Genomic DNA, 13,218 nt, shown 5'->3' with positions numbered 1-13,218 from the left:
CAGGGAGCTGGCGGTGAGCTCCCACTCGGAGCTCTCGGCGTTGTTGTGGGCAAGCTGCTCTCTCCTCTTCCCCACCTCTTCCCAGAGAAAAGTGTCAAGAATGCTCAAGTATCAGGAGGTTTACCTCATCAGATTCAAGATAAAGTGCTCGACTTCAAGGCACGTGGTGTGAAGCATGGTGGAAAGGCGGGGGGATTGGATTTTGTGTTGGGCGTCTGCTTTTGAATGAACACGAAGGAAAGGAGGCGGAGAGGAAGATGCCACTCCAGCCTTGGGGAGTTCCAGACTCATTTGTGAAGTCAGCTAGGATGGTGTCTAGCGTGGCCCTCAAGGCCAGGAGGAATGAGCATACGTAGGTGTGTTTAGCTTTTAGGTGCTTTTTAAGTTTACTTCATAGAAAAGAATCCAATATACTCTGACTGGAACTGCCTTCCTTCCTCAGACAGAGGAAGTTTTGAAAAGAAAGCAGCCTGTACTCTCGTGAAACAGTCCCACCTCCGTTTCCACGTTGTCCCTTCTCACTCACTCTTCAGCCCCGTCCGGTTTGCCTTCTGCTCTTGTCGCTCACTAGCACAGCCTTTGCTCAAGTCACTGGCGATTCTGTGTCACCAGATTCTGTGGACAGTTTGGACCTCATGCTCCCTGACTTCTCACCAGCACTTGATACTATTGGGCGCACCTTTCTCCAGCGGCCTTTCTGACTCCGCATTTTCCCAGTTGTCCTTCACGTCGCTAGTTGCTCCCCTTTCGCCTTAATGAACTTCTCCTGCTGTGTGTGGCTCTTATATCTCGGGGACTGCAAGGCTTCCTTCTAGGCCACTTTCTCTTTTCAGTTCCTGTTTTCTTCCCAGGTGGTCTCATCCTTCCAGTGGCTTCATCTTCCTCTCTACCTCCTGGTGGCTTTCCATGTTAGTTAGGATAGAATGGGCTATGCTGCAGTAGCAAACCAACCCCAAATTTCAATGATTTAACCCATAAAAGGTTTTTGCTCGCATGTGCAAAGTCACTTCTCAGTGGTGACTCAGGAATTCAGGCTGATCGCAGCTTGTGGCCCCGCCCTGTCATCATGTGGCCTTCACCGTGGCACTGTGGCCCAGGGCAATGGAAGAGAGAGTGTGGAGACCCCCAGCCCATAAGCTATGCTCCTGTTTACAGTCCTGTGGTTGGAACAAGTCATATGGTTCCAGCTTAGCTGCAAGAAAGGCTGAAAAAGAAAGTCTCCCTGTGTTCAGGGGGTGAGGAGAGTGAAAGGGGACTTGCTGAGCACCCAGCACTGTCTCAGATACACAGGTACACCTTCTAAGTCCAGCCTGGCTCTCTCCTGAGAACTCTAGCCCTTACATTCAGTGGTTCCTGTGGCATCTTTGTTCACCAGGATACCTCAGAAGTCACTCACACTTACCAGGTCCCCAGATGAGCTCTGCGGCACTCGCGGAAACTGTCCTCTCTCACAGCCCCTTTCCCAGCGATCGGCTGAGTGAATTGCCCTCAGCTCTGCAAGCCCAAACCATGAGAGGCAGTCTTGACATCCTCCTTTCTCTCAGCTCCACTTCCAGTCCATCGCCACGTCTGTCAGTTCTCCCTTCCGTCCCCTCTGCCCATCCTCAGGGCAGCCCCACTCCACTGTGCTGCCCTCTGTCACTCAGCCACGTCTGTTCAGGTATGTCAGAGGGAAACATCCATCTCCCTCTTCAGGTCTTCCAGAGGCGGAACACTGGGCAGCTGGATTTCTTCAAGCGCTGGCGGACCTACGTGGAAGGCTTTGGGGACCCCATGAGGGAGTTCTGGCTTGGTATGACCTTTGAGCATGCATAAAGGCTGAGGTGCAAACGGGAGACTTCCCTCTGAAAAGCTGGTCAGGCAGCTTGTGGAAGCTCACCACGTTCAGGAAGAGCTCTGAGCGACAGGGACTCTCTGAGGAACCTGCCGACCAGGGCGTTGGTGTGGCCGTGTCGCTGGGAAGGTTCTCATGTGCTCTGGGCGTGTGAGAGAGTGGGACTGTCACAGGTGGGTGGGCTTTATGCTGCATCTAAGGCCCGCACAACCTGCCTGCAGCCTGAACTTTTCAGAAACCACAAGAGGAGGATCGGGACTCTGGGCTCTCACTGGGAGGTCATACGAGTCCCTGACATTCTGCTAGTAATGCCAGTCGTTATGGCATTGTTTTTTCCCTTTTACGTCTGCTCTATTCTGGAGCAGACGTTCATAGAGAATGAAATAGCCAAAAGCATCAATTGGGAAATGAAGAGTTAAAAAATCATAATCTGGATACTCAGCGTCTGATAGAGAAGATGATGTTTGTGGTTTGCTTGGTACAAAAGTCCCTTCGGTGACCTTAGAGTCAGTAGGTGATCTCCTCTCCCGCTTGAGACCAAGGATGATAAATAGAACAGCTTCTGCTTGAGAGAGAAGGAGTCAGTGGGGGCAGATTCATCCCACAATTAACCCCTCCGCTCCCTCCCAGAGGATGTGGTTTCCACACTCAGAAGCATGACTGTGCCAAAGACATAATGGGATGAGACAATAAGCCCCCCAGAAGAGATGGTGTAGGGAAGGCCCCCATTAGCAGAGGAGGTGAAGGCTAAGGCAGCTTTGCGGGGTGAAAGTCTCCAATGCCACTGGTGGGTGCTCACACACCGGTTGATTGGTTACCGGAATTCCATTCCTGATTCTTAGGACTCGACAAGCTACACAACCTCACCACAGGCACGCCCACCCGCTATGAGGTGAGAGTGGACTTGCAGACTGCCAACGAATCTGCCTATGCCATATATGACTCCTTCCGAGTAGCCTCCAGCAAGGAGCGGTACAGGCTGACAGTTGGGAAATACAGAGGCACGGCAGGTAAGACAAAACGTGTCCTTCCCGCTGGGGTCTCCTGCTCTGCGTGTCTGAGGGTTGGTCGGCCACCTGCCATGGGTCCCGGGGGGATAGACTATTGTTCTGTGAAGGTGAATTGTCCTCACTGACAAGTGAGGCCCCACTCCCTGCAGGGGATTAAACAGAATTATTGAAGCAGTCTTTGACTGTCATAAAATTGGAACTTCTGTACATTACACACTGATCCCCCCCAGTAAAATCCTTCCTCTTATACTCTCCCAATTCGGGCTGTTGTACATTAGCTGATGAACCCACATTCTGAGAGATTTCATGGTGTCTGCCCACCACGCATTCGGCTTCAGCAGTGTGACTGCCATTCTTGCATAGCAGTGTGTGTATGTGTATTATTTAAATATATACATATATATATATATATTTTTTTCTGAATGAATGAATGAGGTTGCAGGACAAAAGTTCTCAATCTTTAGCTGGCATCAGAAGGGCTTGCTGTCATCTGAAGGGCTTGTTAAGCACAGACTGCAGGGTATGACCGTGGAGTTTCTGGTTTTGTGTGTCTGGGGTGGACCTGGGACCGTGCATTTCTAACAAGTTCCAGGTGCTGCAGCTGCTGCCCATTCAGGGTCCACTTTGAGAACCATTGCTGTAGATGGTCAGAGACAGCCCGTCCTTGTTAGGCATAATCAAAGCCTGCTGTTGAAATAAGGAAGCTTCCTGCGGATCGGTGTCTCAGAAGGAACTCTGGGCTTGGAATCTCAGGTCGGAGATTTGAGTCCTGGCTCTGCTGCTTGTGGACTGTGGGACTGTGACAAATTCCTAGAGTCTAACCTCTGTGAGTTTGTTTCCTTATGGGATTAAGAGCTGCCTGACCCACCCCTCAGGCTTGTTGTGGGCATCAAATGAGAATGTATATGTGAAGGTGATGGGTAACTCAGAGATCAGATTAAATGGAAGTATTGTTATTGTAGGAGCAGAACTTGATTAAGCTTGGGATTGATATGAGCCCTTATTGCATTTTATGAGCTGAATTAAAAAGTAAACTTATAAAAGGATGACAAATGTGATGGGGAAATAGTAGAATACAAGTAAAATAATTAAGGCAGATTTCTAGATAGGATTAACGAAGCACTTAATTGTACCTATGTGCCCAGAAGGGCTCTAGAAGTTCAGGTGTGTGTGTGGGAGGATTAATAAGGAGAATCTTCCTCAGGAGTGGGGTTGAGCTGGGCTTTGAGGAATGGTGAGGCTTTGGAATGATGAAGGGCAGAGAGAAACAGGCGAGCAGAGGCATGGAAGATGGATGCGTCCACTTCACACTTGGAGGGCGCCTGTGCGGATAGTGGGCTGTGAGATTGTGCAAAGGGTACAGCCAAGTTACAGGCCTGAAAAGCCAGGAGGAGGAATTCACTCTGTGTGGGAGGAAGTAGGCCTGAGATGATGAAAATGGACGCTTAAGCTTCGGAAGAGCTAGGAAAGCTGTTGTGTTAACACAGGCCTGGAGAGAGATGAGAACAGCCCAGGGTGGCAGCCGTGGGTGCAGGGGTGTATAGGAGTGATCTGCAGAAGGAAGGGCTTGATAATGGGGTACACAGGATTGTCAGATGTGGCTCGGGGGGACCCAGTCTGGGTGACTGGGGGGATGCTCAAGCAGAGACAGGAGCACAGAGAGGGGGTTAGTTGTGTGAGGGTGGTCGGTACTATGGGGAGCGTCAAGGAGTTTGGTTTTGGGTGTTTGGATATTCTACTGTAAAACCTCTAAGTGAAAATGCTTTTAAAGCTATTGGAGAAACAGGCCTGAAGTTTGGGTGACAAGCTCGGAAAGAGAATCTATTCATCCGTATCGTGTTCTCATCTTGGAGATTTTGAGAAAAGAGTGGCTCCTTGTGGCCTAACTGACTGGATCCCTGGCGTTTTCATGCTTGGAGGTTTTCCTGCCCCCAGTCCTCTTTCAGGCCAGAGTTTGATCACGCCCTCAGGGGTGAAACTTGGGCTCTCCCCTCTCATGTCTTCTCTCCTGCAGGGGACGCTCTTACTTACCACAATGGATGGAAGTTTACAACCTTTGACAGAGACAATGATATCGCCCTCAGCAACTGTGCCCTGACGCATCATGGCGGCTGGTGGTACAAGAACTGCCACTTGGCCAACCCTAATGGCAGATACGGGGAGACCAAGCATAGTGAGGTAGGTGACAGGTGAACATCTTTTTTGTCCCAGGCTTTTCCCATGTTGTGTTCCTAGAGTGACACCCTCCAGACTGGTTTGTCTGACCCTCTCCTTCTGATGCCCAGCAGTCAGGGCAGTAAGGCTTCTTCTCCAGGTTCCATGGCCTTCAGGTCACGGCCCTCCCTGCCCATCTGCTGCAGCCCCTCCCCACTCTACATTCCCACCAATGCTGCACCCTTACTCAGTGCAGGGAGGTACTCAGGCTGCCCACCGCTTAATAGAGATGATATGGGTCCCACACCGTCTCACTTTACGAGTTCACACATGGACACTGTCTTGGTCAGCTCAAGCTGCTGTAACAAAATAATATAGCTGGCATGGCTTAGACAGCAGACATTTATTTCTTATGGCTCTGGAGGCTGGGAAGTCCAAGATCCAGTTCCCAGCAGATTCAGTTCCTGATGAGAGCTCTTTCTGGCTTGTGGATGGCCACCTTTTCACAGCATCCTCACATAGTGTGGAGAGAGAGAGAGAGAGCTCTGGCCTGTCCTTCTCTTCTTATAAGGGCACTGATCCCACCATGGTTGACCTACCCTCATGACGTCATCTAACCCTAATTACCTCCCAAAGGCGCCGTCTCCAAATACCGTCATGTTGTGGGGTCGGGGCTTCCACATATGCAATTTGGCGGGGGAGGGGCACAAACATTTCATCCGTAACAGACACTTCAGAATTCTTTCTAGTCGTTCATCCAGTTAAACCAGAGCTATTTTTCTCAGTCCTTTGATCACGGGGAAAACAAAGTTTTCTGTCTTATGTCAGACCCACGCTTGGATCCACTTCATCCAGAGCCACCCAAAGTCTGCCCAGAGCGTTGTGCTAAACTGGTTTCTCCAGTTCAGGAGTGTGCACACAGGGCCAGGAGTTGGTGAGGGCTCCTCCCCCGCTCCCTTGCTCTGCAACTTTCCAATCAGTGATTTCTTGAATCCTCTTGCCCCCTGAACATCGTCGTGATTCCTCGCCAGCTTCCAGGCATCTCCTGCCTGCTCCCTCACAGCTTCTTAAAAATTGCATCTTTGTTCCTACCCATCATGAATCCATCCCCTCCAAGAACTCTCCCCTTCCTGGGTTTCTCATTTCCCATCCTAGATCTTGATCCTAGTCTTCAGGAAGCCACCTCTCCCCAGAACTCATACATAGTGTACCAATATGACTGTAAATATTAGTACATCTGAAGTCCAGGTACATTTTGATTCCTTTGGTCTTAACCAGGCAGCAGGGACTCCCAAGCCTTATGTGATTTTTTCAAAGGGAAGAAGAAATTTGTCCCCAGGGGAGCCATGGAGGGTGTGCCCATGAATCATGGTGGCAGCATGTGGGTTGACTCAGGGAAGCCTGTGACCAGAGATCAGATATTTGAAATGAGCAGCCAGCATGCCCTAAACCATCCCCATATTTGCTAATAAAAGACATTCATCTGGTTAATGTGCTTTTCACAGTCTGCAAGGCATTTAGCTTCTTGTTTATTATTTACCTCACAAATTAAAATACATAAAATTGGTCACTTGGGCTCTTTATTGGCCAGGTTGCAAGGTTATTAAGTGAATTAAATATTATTGTGCTCACCCATCAAAAGTCGTAAAATGAGATTTAGTTTTCAGCAGACTATTTATTACCCCAGAGCTAATATCTAAACAGTCTAAATTGAAAATGATTTTCCACAATTGGCCAATTAATATGTTTACTGTTGCCTTTAATTTTTTGTAAAGGAAAAGTGAGGCAAAGATAATTCGATCATTGCTGGCCAGGTTGACCCCGCGTTACCTTTGCTGCTGCTCTGGCCTCACTCGCCTCCTGGGCTCACAACCCCCATCCTCCAACTACAGGGGACTTCCAAATTGTCAGCCTGTCTAACCTCAGCTGCCCAGCAGAGGGAGCACGCTTCTAGATTCCTGTCTCACTGCCTTTATAAATACCCTAGTCTCTCCCCTAAGCAGAGAGGGAGTAGTTTCCCTGGCAAAGAAACATTCTTTGGTACCATAATCCACCCCACCCTCTCCCAGGTGCCTCTTCTTGATGTTGGCTTATTTATTTATTTTTTGCGGTATGCGGACTTCTCACTGTTGTGGCCTGCTCCCGTTGCGGAGCACACGCTCCGGACGCGCAGGCTCAGCGGTCATGGCTCACGGGGATCCACCCGGACTGGGGCACGAACCCGCGTCCCTTGCATCGGCAGGTGGACTCCCAACCACTGCGCCACCAGGGAAGCCCTATTTATTTGTTTTATTTATTTATTTATTTTATTTACTTATTTATTTAATGTAGGGGGTGAACTGGGAGCCATGGAAAGGACATGAATTCTCCATTCCTTTTGTGGAGTTGAAGATCCGCCCTCATGGCTACAGTGGGGAGCATGTCCTGGGCAGAAAGAAGCAAACACTGGGAGAAAATTCGAGAACATTCTGACGGCCCATTCATGCACTTATTGCACAAGAGGAGACCAGCCCGGGGTTGGGGCCTGCGTAAGCATGGGGTGGGGTGGGTACTAATGACTGGCTAATGGAAGTCTGAGGGGTGCTCATAGCCCTTGGCTTCTGAGATGGCTCGATAACCTGCAGGACAAAGCATGTCACCAAGCTTCCAACCATACAGCTCACTTCCTTGTCACCTGCATTTTGCCCACCTGTATTGTGGGCCTGAAAATCAACACAAAAATAGCTGCACAATGTGTATGGGCGAGGCAGCATTGGAACTGCAAGGTTTTCTGCTCTATCTTCAGTAACAAACATACGGGATTAGGGCAAAAAAAAAATGGGGGCGGGGGATAAGGAATCACCTAGTACTTCTTCAATTGGAAATCTCTGGAAATTGGTATATATATATTCAGGGCTCTGCTAATACAAATCTTCTGTCTAAAAAGAAACACCAAAGGGGGGTTTGACGACAAGGGGCTGAGGTAGCCTGAAACTTACCTTCCATTACCACTGGAAAATTGGTAAAATCTTTTTTGAGGAAAAAGACATAAATCTTCCCCTTTTAAAAATAATTGCTGAAGTTATGAGGAAGAATAAAGGGAACCAAAAGGGACCAAGAGGGATTTGAATTTTGCTGTGTTCTGACCAGTATCCTGCGTGCTGGAAACCCCAGCTTCCATGTCACTGTTACTTTTAAGTGCCCCCTTTCCAGCCACCTGCATTATCACTCTTGTAGATCTGCGTATGTTGTGAATAAATTCTCACTTATTTCAATTTTAAATAATTTGACTCTCTTGGTAATTGGTTCCTCCCAAAGACCCTTTTCTGTGACTCCCTTTCGTACTGTCAAGTCCTCAGCCTCCCTCCTCTCTCCCTCCTGCCCCTGCCCTCCCCCTCCCCCACCCCGCCCTGTCGGACCCCTGGGTTTCCTGAAAGTGCTCAGCACCAGAGGCTTATTGTTTGAGTGGACACTTGGCAAGGTCAGATCCTTTTGGCTTATTTTCCTATCACTTTGGAAGGTTTTTCTGTGGCAAAGTCAGTGACCATTGAAGAAACTTAATTTCCTATTCGAGAAAAAAAAAATAAACCACTTGATTAAAAAACATTTGCTTTGTGTTGTTTTCCCCACATAAGTACACTTGAATTCTAAATTTAACCTAAGTGCAAGCAAAGGTACCATCTGTGCATTATAATGGAGTTTGGTTGGTCATGGCCTCTGCCTGGTGTGATGGCCAATAATGGTATTTGGAACCAGGAAGTGGGTGAGTGGGGAGGAAGACAAGTGCCCTAAAAGCTGCGGTCCTCCTCGAGGGTGCTGGAGTCGTTTATTGCCTCGGGTTCTCCAGGTTTTAACCTCTGTCCGAATGCCAAGCCATACTTCCGAAACAGCGTTTGTCAACCTTTAAAATTTTCAGCATCCCCTCGGCTCCCTATACACACGCACTGAGCAATGCCCTGGTAACTTCTCGGTCTGATAAAGTGTGGTCTGGATGAAGTACAGTGTCAGCGTTGGGGCTAGTGGTTTAAAAACGTGCTTGCACCTCTCTCATCTATTCAAGGAGAATTTAAGTGTCTGCTTGCTTATCAGGCAGTGTTCTGGGCACTGGGGAGCCAGCGGTGAGCTCACAGAGGTAAGCAAGCCAGACATGGTCCTTGCACTACTGGATTATGTGTGCTGTCATTCATCCACTCATTAACTCATTCATTCAACAAATACTGATGAAGCCCTATTCTGTGCTGGGTTCTACTCTGTGCCCTGCTGCTATAGAAGTGAACCAAACACAAGATTCCTGCCCTTGTGCTTAGATTCTACTTGTGGAGACTGACAATAAAAAACAGATACACGTACAATTCCCAGAAGGGATGAGTGCCATGGAAGAAAATTATAGTAGGATTAAGAGACGGAGGGGGAATTGGTGGCAGAAGCGGGGGACTCCACGGGCCTCTCTGAGGAGTAGATATTTGCAGAGACTGGCCAGATGTCTTTAGTTTGATCCAACTTCCTCAGGGCTGGAGGCTGAGCTAATTTCCTTGTCCGTTTCAAAGCTCCCTTTGCACAGCTTCTCAGTTCCGAGGCCTCTGGTCTCCTGTTTGCACACGAAGTTCTCACCTTGGTGGCTCCGTAGCCCTGTGCTCATCCCAGTGGGTGCAGACTTTTTAGAAAAGAAAAGCCTTCTTTGCAAAGTGGATCAAACCCTGGAATGATTCAGAGCGGGGGTGGGGTCGGGTGCATCGTGGGTGGTGCTTCCCAAATTTAACTGCACTTGTCACATGTGCCTGGTGGGGCAGGATTGCTGGGCCGCAGCTCTTCTGACTCAGCAGCTCTGGGCCAGGGCTGCTGTTGGATGGGTGACCGCTCTCTGAGTAGCTCTGGTGGCGCAGGGGGCACCCTCTGATGGCCTGTTTGCTCAGGAGGCGTCTGTGATGGTGGCAGCAGCACAGCCCCATCTGTGTTCACCAACCCTGGTGTTTTCCCACCGCTGGCCAAGAAGAGGGCTTGTGGGAAACTGGAGCTGTTTCTTGCATTCTTTTGCCTGTAGGGTCCTTGCTGCCCTGAAGGGACAGGACAGAGAAAACCTCAGTTGACCCTTCAAGGATTCCACTGGGGCAAAGAAGAAAGTGCGGGAGGTGGGAAGTTCATTTTCAAAGGATGTTTGTCTGACTGAGGAGAACCTTCCAGACCTAAATCTCTGTGCCTAACCTCATTTTAACATGACCAGCTCTGGCAACTCCTGCTCTGGGAGCTGAATATAGGCCCCAGAATAGATTTCTGGATAGACCTGCTTTTTCAAGGGTCAGACACATTTCTTAGAGCCAGGTTATGAGCCATCAGGGCTTTGAAGCTTAAGGGACAATTCCTACCAGTCAGGACAAACCAAAGAAAACAAAAGCTGTCATAGAAGGGACAGATGACACAGCCAGGCACTAGGGTAAAAGCGAGGACACAAGTATCACAAGCAGCGGATAAAGTCTCCGAGCCATGGCCTGTTGCATGCAAGATACTAGCAAAGCCTCGATGAGCAGAACACAGCCCCTGCTCGCAGTGCGGTGGGGATGGCCACGGGGACAGACCACGACGGTGGGCGCTGCGACGGGGAGAATGCTGTGAACAGGGCGGGGTGCCCTAGAAAGCATTGTGGGCGTGGCGTCAGCATTGCGTCCGGAAGGGGGACTCTGAGTTTGCCAGGGGAGAAACGAGAGGCCTGGGGGAGGCAGGGCACCTTGGGAGGAGGACACTTGATGGCAAGGATGAAAAAGTGTGGCGTGTGGTGTGTTTGAGGGAGGAAGCCGGTTTCTAGGTGGGGTGAGGAGGGGCTGGTGGGGAGCCTTGCTGGAGAGATGGGCAGGGACTGGTCTCGGCCATGTAAGCACTGTGGTCTCAGGTTGCACTGTTTAGCACAATCAGCTGGAGCTGTTACCAGCCTGATCCTACTTCACCTCCAGAGACACTGCTTCAGTGGGTCTCAGCTGAGTCCTGTGCCTCTGAGTTTTTTTTTTTTTTTTTTTTTTTTTTGCGGTACGCGGGCCTCTCAGCCGCAGCCTCTCCCGTTGCGGAGCACAGGCTCTGGACGCACAGGCCCAGTGGCCATGGCTCACGGGCCCAGCCGCTCCGCGGCATGTGGGATCTTCCCGGACCGGGGCACGAACCCGTGTCCCCTGCATCGGTAGGCGGACTCTCGACAACTGCGCCACCAGGGAAGCCCTGCCTCTGAGTTTTTTAAGGCTCCAGGGGCTTCTAACATGCAACTGGGGCTGAGAACCATGGCTGAGATGAAAAAGGGGGGCAGTGGAGAATACTCAGGGGTGTTTAAACCTTGGAGTGACACTTGTAGTGAGGCTTGTATTTTGGACATATCAGTCTGGTGACAGCATAGAGAATAGGGGGAGGCGTGGAGGGCTGTTTTAGGGAAAGAGTGGAGATTCACAGACAAGTTAAGGGTTATTGCAATAGGCAATAGGTACTGACTTCCTTGGCCTGTGGCAGAAATTGTGGGAAAGGGAAGAAGAGCATAGATTAAATAATATTTCAGAGGAAGGATTAACAGGATTTGAGGGGGGTGGGTGGTAAAGGGAGGGGAGGGATCCTTTCGCGCAGAGTTTAGGGCTGGTTGTTCTTGACAGTAGCTTCCTCTGGGAAGAGGGTCCCAACTTTTATGTTTGTCACATGATGTCAAGAGTTCTACTTTTGGGAGTTCCCTGGTGATCCCATGTTTAGGCCTCTGCACTTTCACTGCTGAGGGCTTGGGTTCAATCCCTGGTCGATCCCGCCCACACAAGCCCTGCGGCCAAAAAAAAAAAAAAAGGAATTCTACCTCTTTTTTTTTTTTTTTGCTGTATGCGGGCCTCTCACTGTTGTGGCCTCTCCCGTTGCGGAGCACAAGCTCTGGATGTGCAGGCTCAGCGGCCATGGTTCACAGGCCCAGCCACTCCACGACATGTGGGATCTTCCCGGACCGGGGCACGAACCCGTGTCCCCTGCATTGGCAGGTGGACTCTCAACCACTGCGCCACCAGGGAAGCCCAGGAATTCTACTTTTTAACTTAGAATTCTCAGGGATTCAAGGATCCTTAAAGCTAGGAAATGCTGAAGGGAGAAAGAAAAATAAATGACTCAAGGAACTGTGATCAAAGGGATGACATGAAAGAAAAGGACCAGGTATGGTGTGTGACGAGAGACAGGCTGTGGACAGAGTGGAGTGTCAATGCGGGTACAGCATGGCAGTGGAAAAACAATTATAAATAATGAAATGCTCTCGGCGAAACGTAGTCATTTACTGGAGGAAGTCTTCCGCTAAAAGAATTTCCAAGTCGTTCCCTTAAGCCTTTCCCCAGGACGGTGGAGAGGATCGGGGAAAGTGTTTTCTGTCAATGAAAAGCGCGGATCAATCAATAACGTTTGAGGGCAGCCTCCCCGCGCAGCGGGGCGCGCTGTACGCGGCCGGGCCAGCAGATGGCAGTGTGGTCCTACCGGGAGCCTCTAGCCTCAGCGCCACTTTCCTCTCCTCCAGAAAGGGAAGTTCTGGGGGTCTTCACGTTCCTTCCTTCCTGGGTAGAATGACCTGGAGAGTCAGCCTCTGGGGTACGACTCAGCGTCCAGCCAGTGCTTGGTGGTTGCGCAGGCAGTGCTGCTGCACAAAACAGGTAACTGGGAAACACTTTGAAGAGACTGCCTCGTGAGACGGGTACTCTGTCCCCCGACCTGGCCCACTGGGCTGGTGGTCCGGCAAGGGGATGGGGGGGCACCCCTGGAAGGGGTTTTAGGCAGTTCCTAAAGTGCAAGTGAATCCACTTCCAAAGTCCTTCTGTTGGTTGGATGTTGCTACGGGGGAAATGGGTTGAGTTCCGCCGCCAATGGTAATAAAGAAGTTAGGTTCTCAGGCTGGCCCAGAAAAGCCTGTTCATTCTATAATGCAGATAAATTGCAGTGCACTTATAATGACAGAAATAGAAAACAAAGGTATTGTAGTATTGCAATGTAAGTAAAAGAGCGGTGGAGTGAAACCAGTTCTTTATTTTGGCAGGTGAAGAAAATTAGGTTTGATTAGAGAAGGATAGGAAGCAGATAAAGCTGTCTCTGTGTTCTGGGCTGGTCTCAGCCTATCAATACCCAATGTTTTGGTTGGACTGGCCCTTGAGTTATTATAATTGTAAGATACCCTTCAGCAATAGCCGTCAGGAACCTTTGACAAATAAAGGTTTATTACTTGCAAGACCTGGAAATTACACGGCACACAGGAGG

The 13,218-nt window shown here is 49.8% G+C and overlaps 1 protein-coding gene across 1 annotated transcript in view; it reads left to right on the top strand.

Annotated features, from left to right (window-relative positions):
• TNN (tenascin N) overlaps nt 1-7,731 on the top strand; it is a 52,396-nt gene extending 44,665 nt beyond the window's left edge. Inside the window, exons 15-18 of the mRNA XM_027086254.1 lie at nt 1,696-1,792; nt 2,677-2,844; nt 4,859-5,022; nt 7,330-7,731. Coding sequence (XP_026942055.1) covers nt 1,696-1,792; nt 2,677-2,844; nt 4,859-5,022; nt 7,330-7,470 — 570 coding nt within the window. The 3' untranslated portion in view covers nt 7,471-7,731. The remainder of the gene's footprint in view (nt 1-1,695; nt 1,793-2,676; nt 2,845-4,858; nt 5,023-7,329) is intronic.
• Nucleotides 7,732-13,218: the final 5,487 nt, after the last annotated feature.

This window comes from Aethalodelphis obliquidens, unplaced genomic scaffold (genome assembly GCF_003676395.1).
Source record: "Aethalodelphis obliquidens isolate GAN/ISIS:26980383/991018 unplaced genomic scaffold, ASM367639v1 scaffold55, whole genome shotgun sequence".
NCBI classification, from domain to species: domain Eukaryota; kingdom Metazoa; phylum Chordata; class Mammalia; order Artiodactyla; family Delphinidae; genus Aethalodelphis; species Aethalodelphis obliquidens.
The sequence above is the reverse complement of the archived record's forward strand: the minus strand, read 5'-3'. Positions and strand labels throughout refer to the sequence as shown.